Raw genomic sequence first — 17,847 nt, 5'->3', positions numbered from 1 at the left:
TCGCCCAGTGTGAAATCACTTTCGATTTCAAGAACGAAACTAAGAGAGCGATGGTGCACATATTGTGTTTGCGGAGTTTGCAAACTGAGCGCGAGTGGATATTGCAAATTGAAAAGTTTGCCGATAAGTATATTGTGAAAATTGTAATTGCGGGCGAGGCGAAACGAGACGGGAGTCCTACTTTAAATCAGCCCAGTTTAGCTAGCTCGTAGGAGATCCGATTTTCGCGCGCTACGCTCGAGCAACGGCGCTTCAGACGGATCTGCCGATGTGAAAGTACCGCGCAGTCGATTTTCACGGGCAACTCGATGGGGCCTTATCGTTGCGTGCGCGTGTGCGTATGCACAATACGAGCGCCTCCACGTTTCGATATCACGCGCTTGCATGTTGCTGCGGCAGGTGTGCCGACTTAGAACGGACTAGACCTTCTTTCAGAGGCATGCATTTCGCGATTTGTTGCTTCCTTTTCACGTAGCGCCTTCCTTTCGTTAATAATCTCGAACACGTCGTGCTGATTCTGTTCTCGCGAAACTATGCGCGACAGATCGAATCAGTGGTGCAATGGGCGTCGGCTTTACGGTCGTAAACATCAACGAAAAGGACAACGTGGAACGATCCTAAAAATCGTTTTTCGTTTATCTGCATTACTAATTAAATCGAAAATCGCAGGAATGAAAAAGGTATCACGTTACGCAGATTGGATTCAGCCGCGCCCATTCTGATTCACGAATTTATTCTGAAGTTGCAATTTTTATTACATTTTTTATTCTATTAGATCTCAATCAAATAACCCGTAATGTAATCTGTGTTTCCTGTTAAATTACCAAGCTTTAGTTGAAACCGCAATATTGCGCTGTATTTGGGACATCCGATAAAAAAATCAAGGTTTTTGTATCTCGCAATTTATCATCAAATAGCTGGCGGCATGCAGATAAAGACAGAAAAAAGAGGAAAAAAGTTTGTGAACGTTAATATTTATTTAAATTTATTTATTCATATTTTCAAATTTTGTATATAAATTTTAAGATACAATGAATTTGAGTGAATTGAATACTAATTTATAAGATAAATATACTTATCGAAAAATGTTCCTAGAATAAAAATAAGGTCTTTCTAAAATAGAAAAGAATTTTTTTATATTTTAGATTTTTGTTTAGATGACTTTTTATAATACATGAAATTAAGGGGGCAAAATATAAAATTTTTTTAAGTATGGGGTGCTCCGAAAATAAGAGACAGCATATATTCGCAAGTGCGAACATAACATCATGGCAGGTGAATTCGTACAGATTGTATAGAAGACTATAATGATTGTACGTTCCATAACGCATAGTTACTCCATTTTCAGTCGAAATTGAGATACTCGTTATTTCAAGAAAGTCGCTCGTACTCACCCAACAATTTGCGACAATTCAGGGAATGTTCACGCTAGATCAGAAAATGTGTCAATAATTTCTCCCTGACGATTACTGCGGCAAATCGTGTTCTTACGCATCGAAATTGTTAGAATGTCAGTACAATAGTACTGTTAGGAATTTAGAAAAAAATACTTAATATGGAGAAATTGATTGTCTTGGAAAGCTGAAAATTACCGAGCCTGTTTGGAACGTTGTTTACCATATTGTCCGTTAATAAACGGTACCTGCAAAATTTTTACGGACGGTCTGTTTCCAAGAAAACAATTGTTATCCTTCCTTCCTTTGGCACACGCACACAAATCGTTATTATATTCCATAAATGGTTGGGTACTACCGCTCCTTTTTTTGCCGCAGAAAACTCAAGATTCCAATGCTTTAACGGGAAAATCTGATTCGTTATTTTGATTTCTACATTTATATAAAAATAGTATTGTGTCGTATTTATTTTTTCTTTCAAATTCCTATAAAAGTTATAGTAAAATGGTTTTTTGCTACATTGAATATATTAATTATATAAAAATTAAAGAATATTACAGTAAAAAAATAAATTTAATGAATAAAGATATCTGCATTATACTTAGCTGCTTAAGATATGTCCACAATTTCTTATTTATATTCTTATTCATACGTCTAACAATTTCTTATTTATATATATTTATAAACATTAGTTTGTTGTTGAAAATAACATAATTTTCGCAATTAGACAGTACATGAATTTATTTTAGGAAAGTGTATGATACAAATACGCGCATTTAGTGCGTATATGATTTATGCGTCGAGGTGTGAAACAAGAAGGAAAGAAGAAAGGTGGAATTACCGCATTTAATACACTGAGTGCTGCTCGAGTGATTGCATAGACCTCGTTAATTCGAGAACGTATATCCGTTATGTACTCAAAATGCATTGCGTGCATTTATACTTTCGCAATTTTTTCGCGGCGGTCTAAAGTGAACGTTACATACCGCGAATTTCTTCTGCCTCGACGGTGGGGATTTATAAGAATAGACTAGTCTATTAGTCTATACAGCCACCATATTACGTACGTTGCCATTTTCTCAGTAAGTTATATTTCAAGCAAACTGGTCGCTACTGGCCCAGTCATGTCAAGATGCGAAATAATTTATTGCTGTATTGATAGTCTTTGAATCAAAGAAATCCGCAAGAAATTCCTAGATCTACTTTCTTAACTAAAATAAAAAATACTTCCGATAGCACACAAATTTAATATATATAGAATGCCTCTACATCATGCAATATTTACAAATATCAAAATAATTTTTATAAAATAACAGTATAGAGAATAATGATATACTACTGTATATCGTACATTGTCTCTTTATACACCCGCAAATTAATTTTTACAACATTTTGTAAAAATTTTTCCTTTAAATGCATATAAATTAATACATTAAATTTATAGTTAAGTACCGAGTTTTACATGATATGTGTGTGGTATTTATTAAAGAAATATATTGAAAAAGAATAGTATTAAAATGTAAAAAAATTTATTTGTTAAAAGTATATATTGTTTAAAAAATTTATTAGTTTTTATACAAGTCTCATTAAAGAGCAAAATTATATTTGTATATCAAATTATTGAAAAAGAATATTGAAAACGAAGAAAGTATTGAATTATTTATAAAATCTACATTCGCAATTTAATAAGGTTTAAAATATTTATAATTTTTGTATTATTACATAGAAAAAGTTTATAACAATATTCTTAAATTTATTAACAAATATCTTATTGTGCTTTTATTATTAATCATGACAAAGAAAATCGTTTGATAATATAACCAAATAACTTAAATTAATTGAATTATAGAATTACAGGAAATATTTTATTAAAATAGAATTGGATGTAGAATTATACGTGAAAAATGTTGACTACTTGCAGAGTGTCTGCGATCTTACAAACAATAACGTGTCCCTTTCTATTATTAAAAAAAGAATGCCTGAGCATTTGAGATCAGGCGATCAGAGCTTCCGTTCCTCATCATGTTCGCCACTTCTCGACGGTGCTGGCCTCTCTAACAGCCTATATATACCCGTATTCACTGTTCCACTCCTCTCGAACGACTCGACTAATCACAACTGATACCGTTATTTCAATCCCTACCACGAAGGCCACGGTCGTATCTACTGGTAGAAGTGGAGAACCACGTGGAGACATTGACACACTGACCTTGTTACGTGCGAGGCACCGAGGGGGAACTCGGTAGACCAATCACAGCTACGATCCGCTTTCCTACCTCGCTCCCGACACAGTAACCTCGTTTCCTTCCTCTTCCTAGTTCCCCACCTTGATCCGGTCTTTCTCCGCTTCTCCCACCTGCGCAACATCATTCTATCTTTCCTCCGTCCGTGAACCTCCATCTAGGTCATTAGCCTTCTCGTCTGACCGACTGAGTAACCTGCTTACAGCTACAGCTATATATTTATATGTATATGTGTATATAGCTCTCTTTTTCGATATTTATTTAATTATTTACAAATCGTAAAATCTTTGCCGCAAGTAATCCTTATTATCGATGTCGCGGATAACACATGCGCATTTAGGTCGAGCATTAATAAGATATGACATATCTGAGCTTGGCAATTTACCAATCGCTGCAATGATACGACGTTTTTGACGGTTCGTCGATGTCATGGTGATACTACGTCGCGGCGTCGTCTCCCATGTCTCACAATGAACAAGACAAAATTTTATAAAAAGGATGATTTATTTTATTGTATAAAGCAAGCATATGCAGACACGTAATAAATAAATAAATAAGTAAACGAGTGCGAATGGCAAGGGGCCGGACATTGTATTTTATGGAATTTCATGGTACGGATAATGTTCGCCATTGTATTCCGGTGCCCAGCCTCTGTAAGGTTGATTGACCTCTTCTTCTGACCTGTGCCAGTGATCGTGATGAATTTCGTGCGGTCTTACAATTCCGTAGGAGACTCTTGGCGGCGGCGGTGGTGTAACAAGGGCCTTCAAGGCTACCGCGCCGGAAATCAAGAGCGACATAAGACCTGCGCCCAAGCCCTTCATACCTATTAGGGCGATCAGGCTAATTACGATAGGCAGAACGATTATTGCTTTTAGCTTCAGCAGGATCAAGAGTGGCACGATCATCCTCTTCAATTTCGTACGCGCTGTAAGCAACATATACAATATCTTGTATAAGTAATGATGTAATTTTTTTTTTCTTAAAATTGTCAGTTAACGTATGCATGTGTATCTAGGTCCTAACAATTACAACAAAAAAAGAAATAATGAAAAGAATGTTCAAATACGAAGTCGAATTATATATGTATAGAGTATAGAGTATAGAGTATAGAGTTTGTGAGAGGTACGAAACATATACATGTATAACATTTGCATTACTACAATAAGAATGGTAGAACGGAATTAATACATAAAGATGATATCAATAATCGCAGAATACTTGGATGATCGAGGATTTCTAAAAAGCTATAACGGACGTTTATCATCCAGTCTACTTTCTTCGACACGCGACACTCTCGTTCAAGGTCCTTCTCAGACGTCTCTTCTCGCGGTAGCCGTCCCAGAAACCCGGAATCCCACCATATCTACCAAACGGAGACCCACTTTGGTCCACTCCTACCTCCGGCATTTATTTCGCGAACATGGTAGAAGTGGAACGCATCGTTGTGGCTTTCTACGTATACGCGAATCCTTCATTCCGATCGCTCTCACCTCCCTCTCTCAGTGACCATCGATAAACGTACATTAATACGTTATGCGTACCCGAATCTTTCATTATTTTCAGAATCGCGTGAAAAAAGTATTTTACACATTGTAAATACGTGAATGAAAAAAATTCAAGAAAATTTGTAAGTATAAGACAAGCGGTGAACTAGAGAGAACGGTGGGCGCTAGAGAGAGATACATATAGGATGTGTGTGAATGGTATTCCGGCCACGATTGAATTGAAAAGAAAGATACAAGTTACACTTTCCAGCCAATGAATCCCGAGATTCGTGAGCTACTTAAACCCCATTGGCGAGACTTTAGAAAGGTGAGGTACTATAAGTTTGCGCCCACTGAATGATGTATTCATACCAGATCGGAACGTTAGAGAAGAATAAGAGCCTTTGTTAGATCCAAGTATCTAACATAAGTCTGACGAGAATCTAACAAGGACTTTAAACTTAATGTTCAAAACTGTTCAAATGAAAAACTTAGTTGTAAAAAATTCTTGCGAAAAAAAAGTATAAATTTAACATGTATAGAAAAGATAAAGCGTAAGATCAATCTACAAATCAATTAGGTATAAGAAGTATATTAAATGTATTTATCAAATAATTTATATAAGTGTTTAAGAGAGAAACAGTATTTAACATATTCATATGCATCTATAGAAAAATACAGCGTTCATACATATAATATTAAGCGAGATTAATATAGACTTAATTTTATAAACTTAATGGATTGAAATATTTGCTTATGGATGCTTATTTAAATAAAATATCTTCGAAGATTTTGAAATATTTTTCGAAACATTGTACCCACTGCAAGCAGATATTATTCATTATAACATTTATAGTGAAAATTGTAACATTCAAGTATTTTTATACTCCAAAGAAAAATTATTGCTTTTTGAGCTTATTGAAACTGTTTTAAAAATATAATCTGTAAAAATGCAATAGATTTTATTATATAAGGTTAAGTATCTCAAATTGTCATTACTAGCATATTTCCTCAAATTATTCTAACCGCAATCTCGTTACGCAAATTCACAAAAACTTTAGAAAGTATACGCTCCAGTTATCTCTAATTTGACAGCGCATTGTTCTATTAGTTAAATACAAAATAATCATAGTTGCGTTTTTTTTCTATTTAAATTTCCATTTATAATAATTTGCTCGTAATACATCTGTTTACCTTCGGATGTTCCACGTGCCAAACTTCTGAGGTCTATATCGATGTTCCTCTGACCGAGAGCGCGTGCGAACAAACCAGCGGTTGAAGCGTCATTAGGAAGATTAATTTGTAATTTTCGAGTTCTCAGGAATTTTTCGATCCTGCTCACAAGCGGATCCGCGCTCTCTTCCGATGGTTCCCCGTCTCCCACAACCTTTTCGAGGGTTACCATATCGCCGTAAATGTCGATGATATCTTTTCTGTTGAATTCGTCCATCGCTCTTGTGAGCTTCCCTTCTAGATGTTCCAAACTGTTTCCATCTTCTTGGCTTGGCTCGCCTATCACCAACGTCAGCAGTTGCAACGCTAAGAGGATGATTACTTTGGTCTTCATTGTTGCGAAGTGCTATATGCGTGCCTTCGAAGAAGCGTTTTTGACTGTTTGCCCCCAGAACAATTTTTCTTTTATACGAACCACGACCGATTAGTGGTGGGGCCAATACTGAACTATTTGGCAAGCAACGTGCAAGGGCAGTAGTGTCAAGAATTTTAATTCTGTCGACTCTCTGAAGAGTTAACTTGCACATGCAATGCACAAGAATCGCGTGACGTAGAATGCACCGGCACAAGCAAATTTTCCTTTTACTTTCGGAATTTTACTATCAAACCTAGAAAATTTCTTTCTAGGACCTTTCAGCCTCTTTTCCAAGAGTTTTTTCCAATCAAAAACTAAGTAATTATAAAATTTTATAAAGTATCTAATAACAAAAGTTTTTGTAATTAAATAAAATAAATAAAATAATTTCGAAAATATCATGTTTTATCGTTTAATTACTCTTCTTCTAGTATATGTACACTTTTTTGTATAAACGTATATTTTATTGCAGAGAGAGAGAAAAGAAATCGTTTCATTTAGGAAATTTCTAATTTATTTGTATGCACCTACGGTTTATTTGCATCACATATACATACAATGGTCTGTAAGACTCTAAGCAATTATCATCTCCTATGTTTACGATCAGCATACATCATCAACGCACAGTCTGGTGAAAATTAGATTTCCGTGTCTCTTGGTGACACGGTATGGTATGTAAAACTTGTGTCCTAAATCATGCAGTCGGAAGTCAGTCGAACAAGAGAAATGGAACGAGTGACAGAAGTAGCGGCTAAGACGAAAGAAAGACCGAAGAAAACAGAAGTGGGAGTGTAAATGACCTGAAGGTATGCCGATTGGAGCTCATATACGATTGGAATCGGCTATGAGCTCGATCGGCTACAATTGCACGCCGAAAGCTGTCAATATTTCGCTTTAGCAGAAACTAATCACGTACGAGGTTTTCTATGCATTGTACTGCATTGAATCTTGCGCTGTGACGATAATTTCTCCAAATTAGAAATTTAATACTGATTTGTATTTAGCAAGAGCGGAAAAAAAAAGAATGTTCCACAAATATTTCTCTGGGATATACTTTTTTTATGAATAATTTATTAAGTACAAACAATTTAGTTATTTAATACGTACAATTAATAAATAATTTATTTAGTTGATATAAATTACATATAACGTAGATATATAAATACTACATATGGAGGGGTAAAAACCACAGTGGTGTAAAAGTCAAATTTTTAAAAATATTTTCTCGTGTGCATAGATGCAATTTATATATTGCACAGATTGCATCTATGCACACAAGGAAATATTTTTAAAATTTTGACTTACACCACTGTGGTATTTACCCCTCCATATAATCTAGCAGTCGTAGGTGGGTCCAATGGCCTCGAGAAGGTTTTTTGGCTCCGCGAGATATGGCTTTCGGGTATTTCCAAGTCTTTCCATGGCAGATAACACGAAAAGAGTAAAAAAATCTCGTTTAATCGGTACCGTTGGCAACCGGTGCGTGCGCTGAATATGCCAAATCATGGGCGTCGACTTTCGCGTCAGCCTTGTCGAAGCTTCTATATCCTTGGTGCTGTAATCCTGGAGACCCACCAGTGGCCCAACTTCCTGCGACGCCATTGTCGTACCAAACAGGCGCGGGACTCTTATTGAAGAAACTGCTAGCCACATTGGTACCACCGAAAAGCTTCTGGAATGCCATGATACCGGCAACGACTAAGGCGATTTTACCGAAGATTAAAGCTTTCACAGCCAGCAGACCTAAGCCGCCGAGCAAGATCGGTACCAACGCAAAAATTTTGAGACCCGCTGCGGCAATCAGTGGTAGAACCATTTTCTTGATCTTGGCACGTCCTAATCATAAGAAAAAAATTAATATAATTGGTATTAGATTATGATAGTATGATTAGATTAATATAAACGATATCAACAATATAAGAAACTAAAATTAATTTAATTATTTAAATGTGAGGAGACTCGTATTTTGTTATATTTTATATTATACTAAAACACATATTTTAATAAATATAGAAATATATATCGATACAAATTTAATATTATATTTGCCAGATCTTTTGATTTCACTTTTAACGTTTAACTTTTTGATATGTAAAGAGATATTAAATATTAATATTATTTATATATTTGGACAATGTAAAAGTTGCATAATTATATTTAGAAAATAAGAATGATTAATAAGAATGTTATATCCTAATTCTAATAATATAATTACAATCTGCTTAAACTTTTTTAAAATACATTTGACAAGGAAAGCGAATCATTTTTTCTTGAAGAACGAGTTTATCCGGAACAGGCCTGACGTCGTACATATAGATATCACGAAGGTGAAAGGCATGCTGAGATTGCTGAGACGCTTATTCGTTTATACTCATGACGTCGCGAATTCGTAACGTTAATCGGATAGACATAATCGAGGAAAAGTGAACAATTGCGTAATCGAAATACTTAGGCAAAAGGAATAAGACTTACCTTCAACCAGGGCGCGAGAGACCGAACCTTCGGGCATGCTAAGTTTCAAGCTGTGACTCTTTATAAAAGAGACGACCGAATCATACAGCATGTTGGCAAGTTTTATCGCTCTGTCAGAGCTCTCGTGTGGTAATTCATTCATGATCTCCTCTTCGTTTGTTTTTAAATTTTTACCAATGCGGTCCACTAGAAGATCAATTTTTTTAAATAAGAAGAATGATTATTAATTGTTACCATAATTATTATCTCATTCAGAATATATACAAAAATTGATAAAAAATATAAATTGTGCACTATCGCATATCTGTTCTCATGAATATTACAAGAATATAATTTTAATAAGCATATTTAGAAGCAGATATAAATTTCTTCAAAACTAACATTCTCTTCAACATTTTTTGTATTTTGTACTGACTTAATTTACAGTAATATATAATATTTGTTACATTTTATATTATACTAATAACTTTACAGCAATAAATTTAATGTTATTTAAAGTTAACATTATACAGATTGATATGGTTAAAATTTAAGAATAATATATATGCAATAAATATAAAAACTTACTCGGGGTGTCTCGTACGAAAGTGACGCCGTCGATGATCTTGATGTCACTCGATCGAGCCGCTCTGTCGAGAGCACTGATGGTCTTCACGAAGATGCAGCTGAAGAACTCATTGTCGTGCTCCAAACAATTCAGATCCTGAGACGGCTGCGTGGAAACGCTCGCAGGTCCTGCTGCGGTATACGCAGCAAGAAGTACCAGTGCCAGCAATTTGTTCATCTTCTTCGTCTAATCACTTCGTCAAGTCGTCACGAAACGAAACACCGAGAGGCTGTGGCCGGAGACGGAGCAAACTACTCTCCGGAAAATTTTCGGAACAAAGTGTGACCTGGCCCTGCGGCGCTTGAATCTTTATAGGTGTGCACCATGTAGGACCCTCCTCAGTATCCCCACTCTGGATGACGACGACGTGTATGACGACAAGGAACGATGAGACGAACGACTCATCATTACGGGTAAATGCCACAGCCACCTCCCCAGAAAACTTTCTTCGATAATTTTTAAACAAACGAACGACTGCGTATGGAGAGACGCGTCACCGCTTGGGCGGACCTAGAAGTCGCTCTCCCTAACGTCACCGAGAGAAGTTTACGTTTACCACAGTAACCATTCAGAATTTGGGTCAGTAGGGAAGGTAACACTTATTATAGATTCAGGAATTATTGGAGGAAAGACCTTTGAAGATGTTATATTTGAGAAGGGTACTAATATCTTTTTGGTGACAACGCAGCTTTGTGGCGCGCAGTCTATTAAGTTGGAATATATGTATATGTACAGTATGTACATTACAATTCGTTAATTCTTTACGGAAGTATAGAATATATGAACACCAACACCTTATTACGGCTCCACGCTCCATCTTTCATTGATTGATTTCTAATCTTATGAGCCTTTACTATTATATTTGGTGACAACATCTAGTTTGATTAAATAATCGTTGAACATATTTTATAATTTAGTTTTAAAAATAAGTACTTTATATTGATGTGGGGTTTTACTTCTTTAGATATCACTTCCTTTCTTCTCGTCGCGTCGGCAAGATTAACAATTTGACATACGGCACTTTCTGTTTTTTCTTCACGCGCAGCAGATTGTTTAGAAAACCGACAACAACGGTGATGACAGACGTGCATTTCGCACCTTGCCGCCATTCACAGTTGCACGTGCTTCGCGGTCGCGGATATACGCTTTTCTTACAAGTAGCCTGTGCGTGTGCATTTAGGTGACGCTAAATGTGAACAATTTCTAGTAGTAATTTTTCTTTGAATTGTGAGTAAAGCAGGCGCATACATATCGCAGAATATACAATTTTAGATATTATATTAAATAAAATTAAAAATATTCAAAAGAAATACGAAATATAAATAAAGAATATTTGAAATCTATTAAATCTATTTGCATTATTATTGATTTTAACATATCAATTATAAGATATCAATTTAGTTTTAAATATCTTTTCGGAACAATCCAACCATCATAGTCCAGCTTCCTTTATAAAATGGACCGATGCATTCTCCTGCAACCAAGCACGTGCACCAAGCTGCTTACCTTGACCCAGCCGTCGTCGGTAATACATATGAACTATAGATTACGTCTCTGACAGGTTTTCTGATATAACTGGAGTTAATAAAATTTCCTTTACTATTTAAAACTTTTTTTTACTACTTTTGTGTCCACCTGATTATTTTAGTATGTTTTCGTCGAATATTGTATAATGTAATTATTATAATAAAATGAGAGATATATTGTGAGATGTTTTATTTTCAAATAACTCGACATTTTATGAACAATATCTAAGTATATGATAAACTATTATTACAAGTTTGCTTTGTTTTTCAACTTTATTACACTCGCTTAGCTCTGATTTACAAGAATTTCTACCAGCTGCACCGTGAAAAATTTCATTTTTCAAAAACATTTAAAGTATTAAAATACAGACAGAAGAAGACATTATTGTAGTCTCAAAATAGTTGATTTATAAGAGATCGCACGTACTCTTAACAATTTTGACATCATATATTGAGTTTATTAAATTCACATTTGAAAAGATGTATACTAGATTATACATGAGAGAAATTGATGTGACGAAACAATAAACAATAAAAGGTATCATCAACGTTGCTTTTTCAGGCAACTAACCTTGAGAAAGTAACAAATAACTTATTCACAGGAGGTATTCCATTGTGCTCCACACGAATCTGTTTAAATATTTAACAGGTACAGGAGGTACTTCGTCATCTTCGTTTAACGGTATTCGACCTGGAAGGAACAAAGACAATTTTGCGATTAATTTTCTGGGTTATGAATACTATCAGTTACTTCCTCCTACGAATATGATATTTCGGAGAAATTCATATAACAATTCTTATCTATGACAAATTCACCATTATTTTAAAAACATATTTTCCTTTTAAGAAACAAAAAATCTTAATAATTCTATTTATTTGAACAGTACAAAAAATTACTAATTAATACATCAGTCGGTGATTATACCCAACGCAAACAATTATCAATACCTATATGCAATATTTGATATATGCATACGTAAAACTTTATATTTACATTATAAAAATAATATGTTATAGAAATGATATGATGAAGCTAAAAGCCCTTGAAGAGCGTTTCTAGCTGCACAGGACTTAGGAATTGAAGGTCGATGACTTACATTTGGGTCAGTTCCAGTCATATCTTTATTTTTTTCCGTCTTATTCTTCATGTGAATAACGTGAAGAAAATTCCTTTTCTCGCTTTCTCTTGAGCATTTGTTATATAATTGATCGTATTAATATTTCCTATTTTAGATTGTTTAAAAAAATATTACATTTTACAATAATAAGTGGTCTTTTTGTAATAGTTACAATATTTTATTTCTTCACAATTAATAGTGAGATTTATACTTTGATTACAGAATTATATAAATATGTTATAATTGTAACGCTCAAAAAATTTTTATTGGAAACATATTTATTTCCATAACTAGATGTAATTTAACTTCGACAGTTACGAAGAAAGAAATGGATACTCTATCTACAAACTAGTTCCTTGCGGAATGAAGAAACTTTCTCTCTTTCTTACATCACACTAGTGAAATGCGTCAAGATACGTTGAGATTACTCATCTTCGAAAAGGATTTTGTTAAATATTACTATAGTAAAAGAGACATAAAGCTATTTTAGAGATGTAATAAATTAACTATAAGTGCATTGTATATGTATTTTAGCAATTGTATGTTTTCGTCTACAAATTTCATAGTTTGTGGTAACTTTCACCAATATACCAACAGTCAGTTATCGTATTTAACACGATTAACGCAAGCAGTTAACGCATCTCCATTGTAAAATTCTTCATTGATGTTAATACGAATAAGAGAGGAACTTTTACAGCACTAGATATATATGATAACGCTTCAATATTATGCTTCTTTTAAATTTATTATATTTACAATGTTTGATCTTAGTGTAATCTTATCATAGCTAGACACTTAAATAAATAAATAGAGCAAATAAAAAATTAATTAAAACTATAAATGAATATATCTTATTCTTAATTTTATGTATATAATGCCAATCATTTTTAGAATTACTTAAAATTAAAGTAAAATTGGTATTTTCCTATACGACAAACACATTATATAAGAATAATCGAGGAACAGACGAAGAATTTTATTGTCCGTTAATAATTCTTTTCACTTCTTTCTACGTCGTTCTTTATAAAATCGATAAGGTTCGAATTCTTGTACGTCGCCAATGAAACCGTATACATCCTGTCGCCTGTGCTTGTTGACTAATTCGTAGCTGCTCTCCTTATGGGCAATCTTTTTTAATCCAATTATGGCTGCCAGGATCAAACTCATCAAACTCAGCACAACAGCTTTTCCACTTAGAATAGCCAATACCTTCAACGTGATGGGCAATAGAATCGATTTTATCAGCAAAAACCCAATAATCAAAGGCAGAACATACTTATTCAGTTTTTTGTATTTATTATCTTTACGCCCTGCAATTAATAAAGAAAGAGATATTTAGTAAATATGAATGGATGTAAAAAATATATAAGAAATATATATAAATGTGTGACACGCTTTAAAATAAACATATCCTTTATATCCCCACTCGATATATTCTATACTACATTGCCTGCAACGTTCTACTAATCATTACACATGCTGACTTTAAAAAGTTATATTATAGTTATGCTATATAAAAGTATCTTGCTCCCTCGAAAACCAGGATGTGCATATCGAGCTTTATCGAAGTATACGTTCCTTATTAGGTACGATCGTCACGGAAGTTAATAAAGATGAACTAGAGTAGAAAGCACTTATGTTTTTGTACCGGGAGGCTCCGCGCGTCCGTAAACCCAAAAGTATCATAACGTAATGGACAACATGTGCAATTACACGCTCCTTTAACAACGTTTGATTAATACGCGGTCTCATAATTCAATTTCACAGCAAGTTATTCAAATCTTTGACCACTAAACTTGAAATACCACACTAGATTTGCTCGTTGCTCGCAATTCCTTTAGTCTATTCAAATATATTATGTAAAATTTGTTATAAAAAACTTATGGTAATAATAAAAAAAAAATTTTGCCAATGTATATCAAAATTTAAACATATCTTTTGCACAGTGCTTTAATACTAAATTGCATTATATACAGGCATCATTAAATAGCCATAAATTTTGCAATAATTTTATTTTTCTATTTGACATTCTATTAATACAATTAAAAATATAGTTATAAAATCAGTAGATTATAATAATATTAATGTCTTTAATAGTAAAGATATTTCTTTCTTCAAAGTAATGCTTACATATATTTCGCGTCTATACTAATACCTCTCGTATATTAATTTAATACAATATTTTTTATATTTAAATGTAATATAAAAATTATACATTATAACATTTAAATTTTATACAAACGGTTAAAAAAACTATAATTTTTTTCTTTAAAATCTATAATATTATTAAATACTTGATAGTAATTAATTATTAATATAAAAGTTATTTCTGTTAAAAGTTTTTTATTTTATTATATGTTTGTCTGAAGATAATTAATTGTTTATTCTCTATGCACCGCTTTATTATCTAATATAAGAGAATAGAATAAAACAAAATCTGAACTTTTTTTTCTATGAAACACCAAATGTAAAATTTGAAAATGGAATTTTCTTGAGCTACATTCAACCACAAATAATTATTATTGTTAGTACCTTCTACATCGTCACACGATTTCGAAATAGGAAAAATTGTATCAATGGTGTTTAAAAAACTTTCACCAATCCAGTCTAAAGACCCTCTAGAATCGTTCCACAGCATCTCTCGGTCCAGTGTCTTCATTGATTGCGATCCCTGTGATGCGACGAATGTTGGTAGAAAAAGTAGCATGTACAGCAGTAACATCTTTCCAGCATCTAGATCTTTTTACTCCTTTTTTATACTTTCTTATAACACACTCTATGATCACGTTTTATCTGGAAAACTTCGCTTATCTTGTGATCGCGACCGACCTCTTCGCCAATGTTAACTGACATTCGTGCCAGACCGGGCCATTAGTTTATATAGTAAGACCGCGAAAAGCTCAGAGGAGGAGACCGCTCATCTAACTTGGTACTGATGCGTGACGAAGGACCCAACGTCCACTCCCGTACCTCCCAAGCTAGTCTACCTCGACCATTGGACGCTGTTCGCGTCGACCACTCTCGAAAAATCTTCCCCGGAATATTTCGACCGGGGTAAGTAGATCGTTCTCTCCGTCAAACGTCCTCACCATTACTGTCCTTTGTCGTGAGAGTGTACAGCATTTATTATCAATTCGTTTTACACTCGAATAGTTGTGGCACGAAAACGAGCTTCGCTGCCACGACCCGTAGGTCTGTTTACGGCCTGTTTATCGAGAAAAGTAAGCCAGAAATAATGCAAACTTAGTTATTTCATTTAAAAGCAAATCTATAATTAAAGAGAATCAGTTGCGTTCCGATTATTGTGACGATAAATAATTAAATTAGAGCCAGCTATTTTTTCGTGATATTTTCATTTATTAATGATAAAATTGCAAATATGCTATACTATAAAGAAGCTAAAATGATATTAATAATATTGTTAATAATCAATTAATATTAAAAGATTTTGACGAATTATTAGTAAATGATATCATATCTCTATTGAGCGGTGTTTTAAACTAAGCATTAATCAACCGCAGAAGAAAGTGTATTTGTCCTTAGAAACCGACTTTTCAATTAATTGACAAAGGCTGCAAAAAGATCTATTTCCGTGCTCATCGTCAAGCAAAGTATTTTCTATCAATGTCACAAAAAATGATGTTATACGCTTGAGCACGATAGATAAACGTCGGAAAAGCAATGAAGAGTACACGTCAACGTTATCAAAATCATATTTTTAGAAATTATTGTTAAATCACAATAATACTTTTCTTAAATAATTTTGATTACATACGAAAAAAGTATTGTTATTAATAAATTACAGTAAAGCTTATTTTTAAACTGCAGAGATATACCGTTTTATCCAAAAAGCAATTTTTTGAGACTTTCATGCGTGTTTAAATTTGTACCTTTTATTATTTCATACCGTTATATGTACTTATATACATATTAATGTTATTATACGTTAATTTACTTTACGAATAAAGTTGTTATGTCGTTAATGACAGACTCCTTTGTGAGCACCTGTTATTTGTCAAAATTAGGACTGTGGCTAGCAGCAGTAATAACAGTAATAATAGTTACACTTGAGTAAGCTTACAAATGATATTCATTATGCTCATAAAACTAGTAATCACGCAATATTGTTTGTCAGTAAAATTTTTTATTTATTGTAAAGACAATTGCCAGTTTCTGATATCTCAAGAACGTATATTTGTTGAACACTTATAATAATCATAATAATCGTAATAATAATATATAAGTATAATTATACTTTATCAGTCACAAAATTTTACAGTAATTATTATAAGAGTTTATTATAACTTGTGTAATAAAAAAAAATAATGGTAACACAACAATAATGATCTAACCAGAAACCAATAACAAGATCAACATTGTGTTCTTTATTTTATCTTTCGATGTTCTCTTCATTTATAACGGTCATAGTTATTTGGAATTCAAATTCTTGAAAAAAATTGTCAAATTATTCTTGACTTCCTCTTTCCAAGAATCTAAAGTGATACACCTAGGTGGCATATGAATAAAACTACTATATCGATATGTGGGTTGCCGGCTTCATACACGAAGGACTTGACTAATATGTTACTATAATCTGTCTTCAAATAGCCAGTCTGATGATTTTAATAGCAACAAACATTCTAATGCATGGGCAATATCTTTTATTAGCGAATTAGAAACGATACATTCAAAAAGACAATTTTTATACCAATGAGTAATCAGTGCGTGCAGATTTCCTGTGATAGTAAATAAACAGGTTTATTACTCATGAAACTGGCTCGATGCAACATCCGAGAATGAAGAAAGTTACGGAGAGAGCATACGTGATAATGACTGTTAAGTGTCCGTTGTTCGTTGTGGTGCATTTGATTCGTGATTTTCAGAGCAGATAAGAACTTGATGATTGCCATGGAAAAAGTCAATTAATCATTCAATAAAATGGAATTTCGCGCGATATAACGCTTTGTCTCATCAATCTCGTGTGCGAGCATCCGATACATGTTTTGAATGCTTTGTCTTAATTATGCAAAGTTATTAATAATTTCACTATATTTTTTTATAATTTAATAAGTATTAAGCGTTTCACTGTCTATCTACTCTGTAGGGGTGCTAAGTAATATAAATTCATATCGTGTCAATCTCTCGCAGAAGTTGCAGCACAGTTTCGATAAATAACGCAATTAAAGTCTCCGTTTTATTTGAATCTCAATGATGTGTAACTTTATAGAGAAATATTTCTGTGGCACTATAAATTATGTCATTGAAGAAATATGAGAAAGCAATAGAGAATCTATTAAATCAATTAAGTAACACCAATGTCCCTATATTATGTCAAAATATTATATCTTTGTACTATCTTAAGGCATCACAAATCGAAAGTAACTGCAAGAGTAGTATTTATAAATATTTTCG

General features: G+C 33.4%; 3 protein-coding genes across 3 annotated transcripts; all 3 read right to left on the bottom strand.

The window, feature by feature from the left end:
- Positions 1-4,233: 4,233 nt before the first annotated feature.
- Positions 4,234-6,691, bottom strand: Osi15 (DUF1676 domain-containing protein Osi15). The gene is made up of 2 exons (XM_071779933.1): positions 6,319-6,691; positions 4,234-4,565 (listed from the first exon to the last, which is right to left on the bottom strand). Exons 1-2 carry the CDS (start codon positions 6,689-6,691, stop codon positions 4,234-4,236), a joined length of 705 nt encoding a protein of 234 aa, XP_071636034.1.
- Positions 6,692-8,121: 1,430 nt separating this feature from the next.
- On the bottom strand, positions 8,122-9,968 carry Osi14 (DUF1676 domain-containing protein Osi14). The gene is made up of 3 exons (XM_071778539.1): positions 9,752-9,968; positions 9,185-9,370; positions 8,122-8,548 (listed from the first exon to the last, which is right to left on the bottom strand). Exons 1-3 carry the CDS (start codon positions 9,966-9,968, stop codon positions 8,169-8,171), a joined length of 783 nt encoding a protein of 260 aa, XP_071634640.1. The 3' UTR covers positions 8,122-8,168.
- Positions 9,969-13,434: 3,466 nt separating this feature from the next.
- Osi13 (Protein) lies at positions 13,435-15,504 on the bottom strand. The gene is made up of 2 exons (XM_071778540.1): positions 14,968-15,504; positions 13,435-13,745 (listed from the first exon to the last, which is right to left on the bottom strand). The coding sequence occupies exons 1-2, from the start codon at positions 15,155-15,157 to the stop codon at positions 13,435-13,437; spliced, it is 501 nt and encodes a 166-aa protein (XP_071634641.1). The 5' UTR covers positions 15,158-15,504.
- Positions 15,505-17,847: the final 2,343 nt, after the last annotated feature.

This window comes from Temnothorax longispinosus, chromosome 5, assembly GCF_030848805.1.
Source record: "Temnothorax longispinosus isolate EJ_2023e chromosome 5, Tlon_JGU_v1, whole genome shotgun sequence".
Classification (NCBI taxonomy): Eukaryota; Metazoa; Arthropoda; class Insecta; order Hymenoptera; family Formicidae; genus Temnothorax; species Temnothorax longispinosus.
Note: the sequence above shows the minus strand (reverse complement) of the source record. Positions and strands in the feature narration are given on the sequence as shown.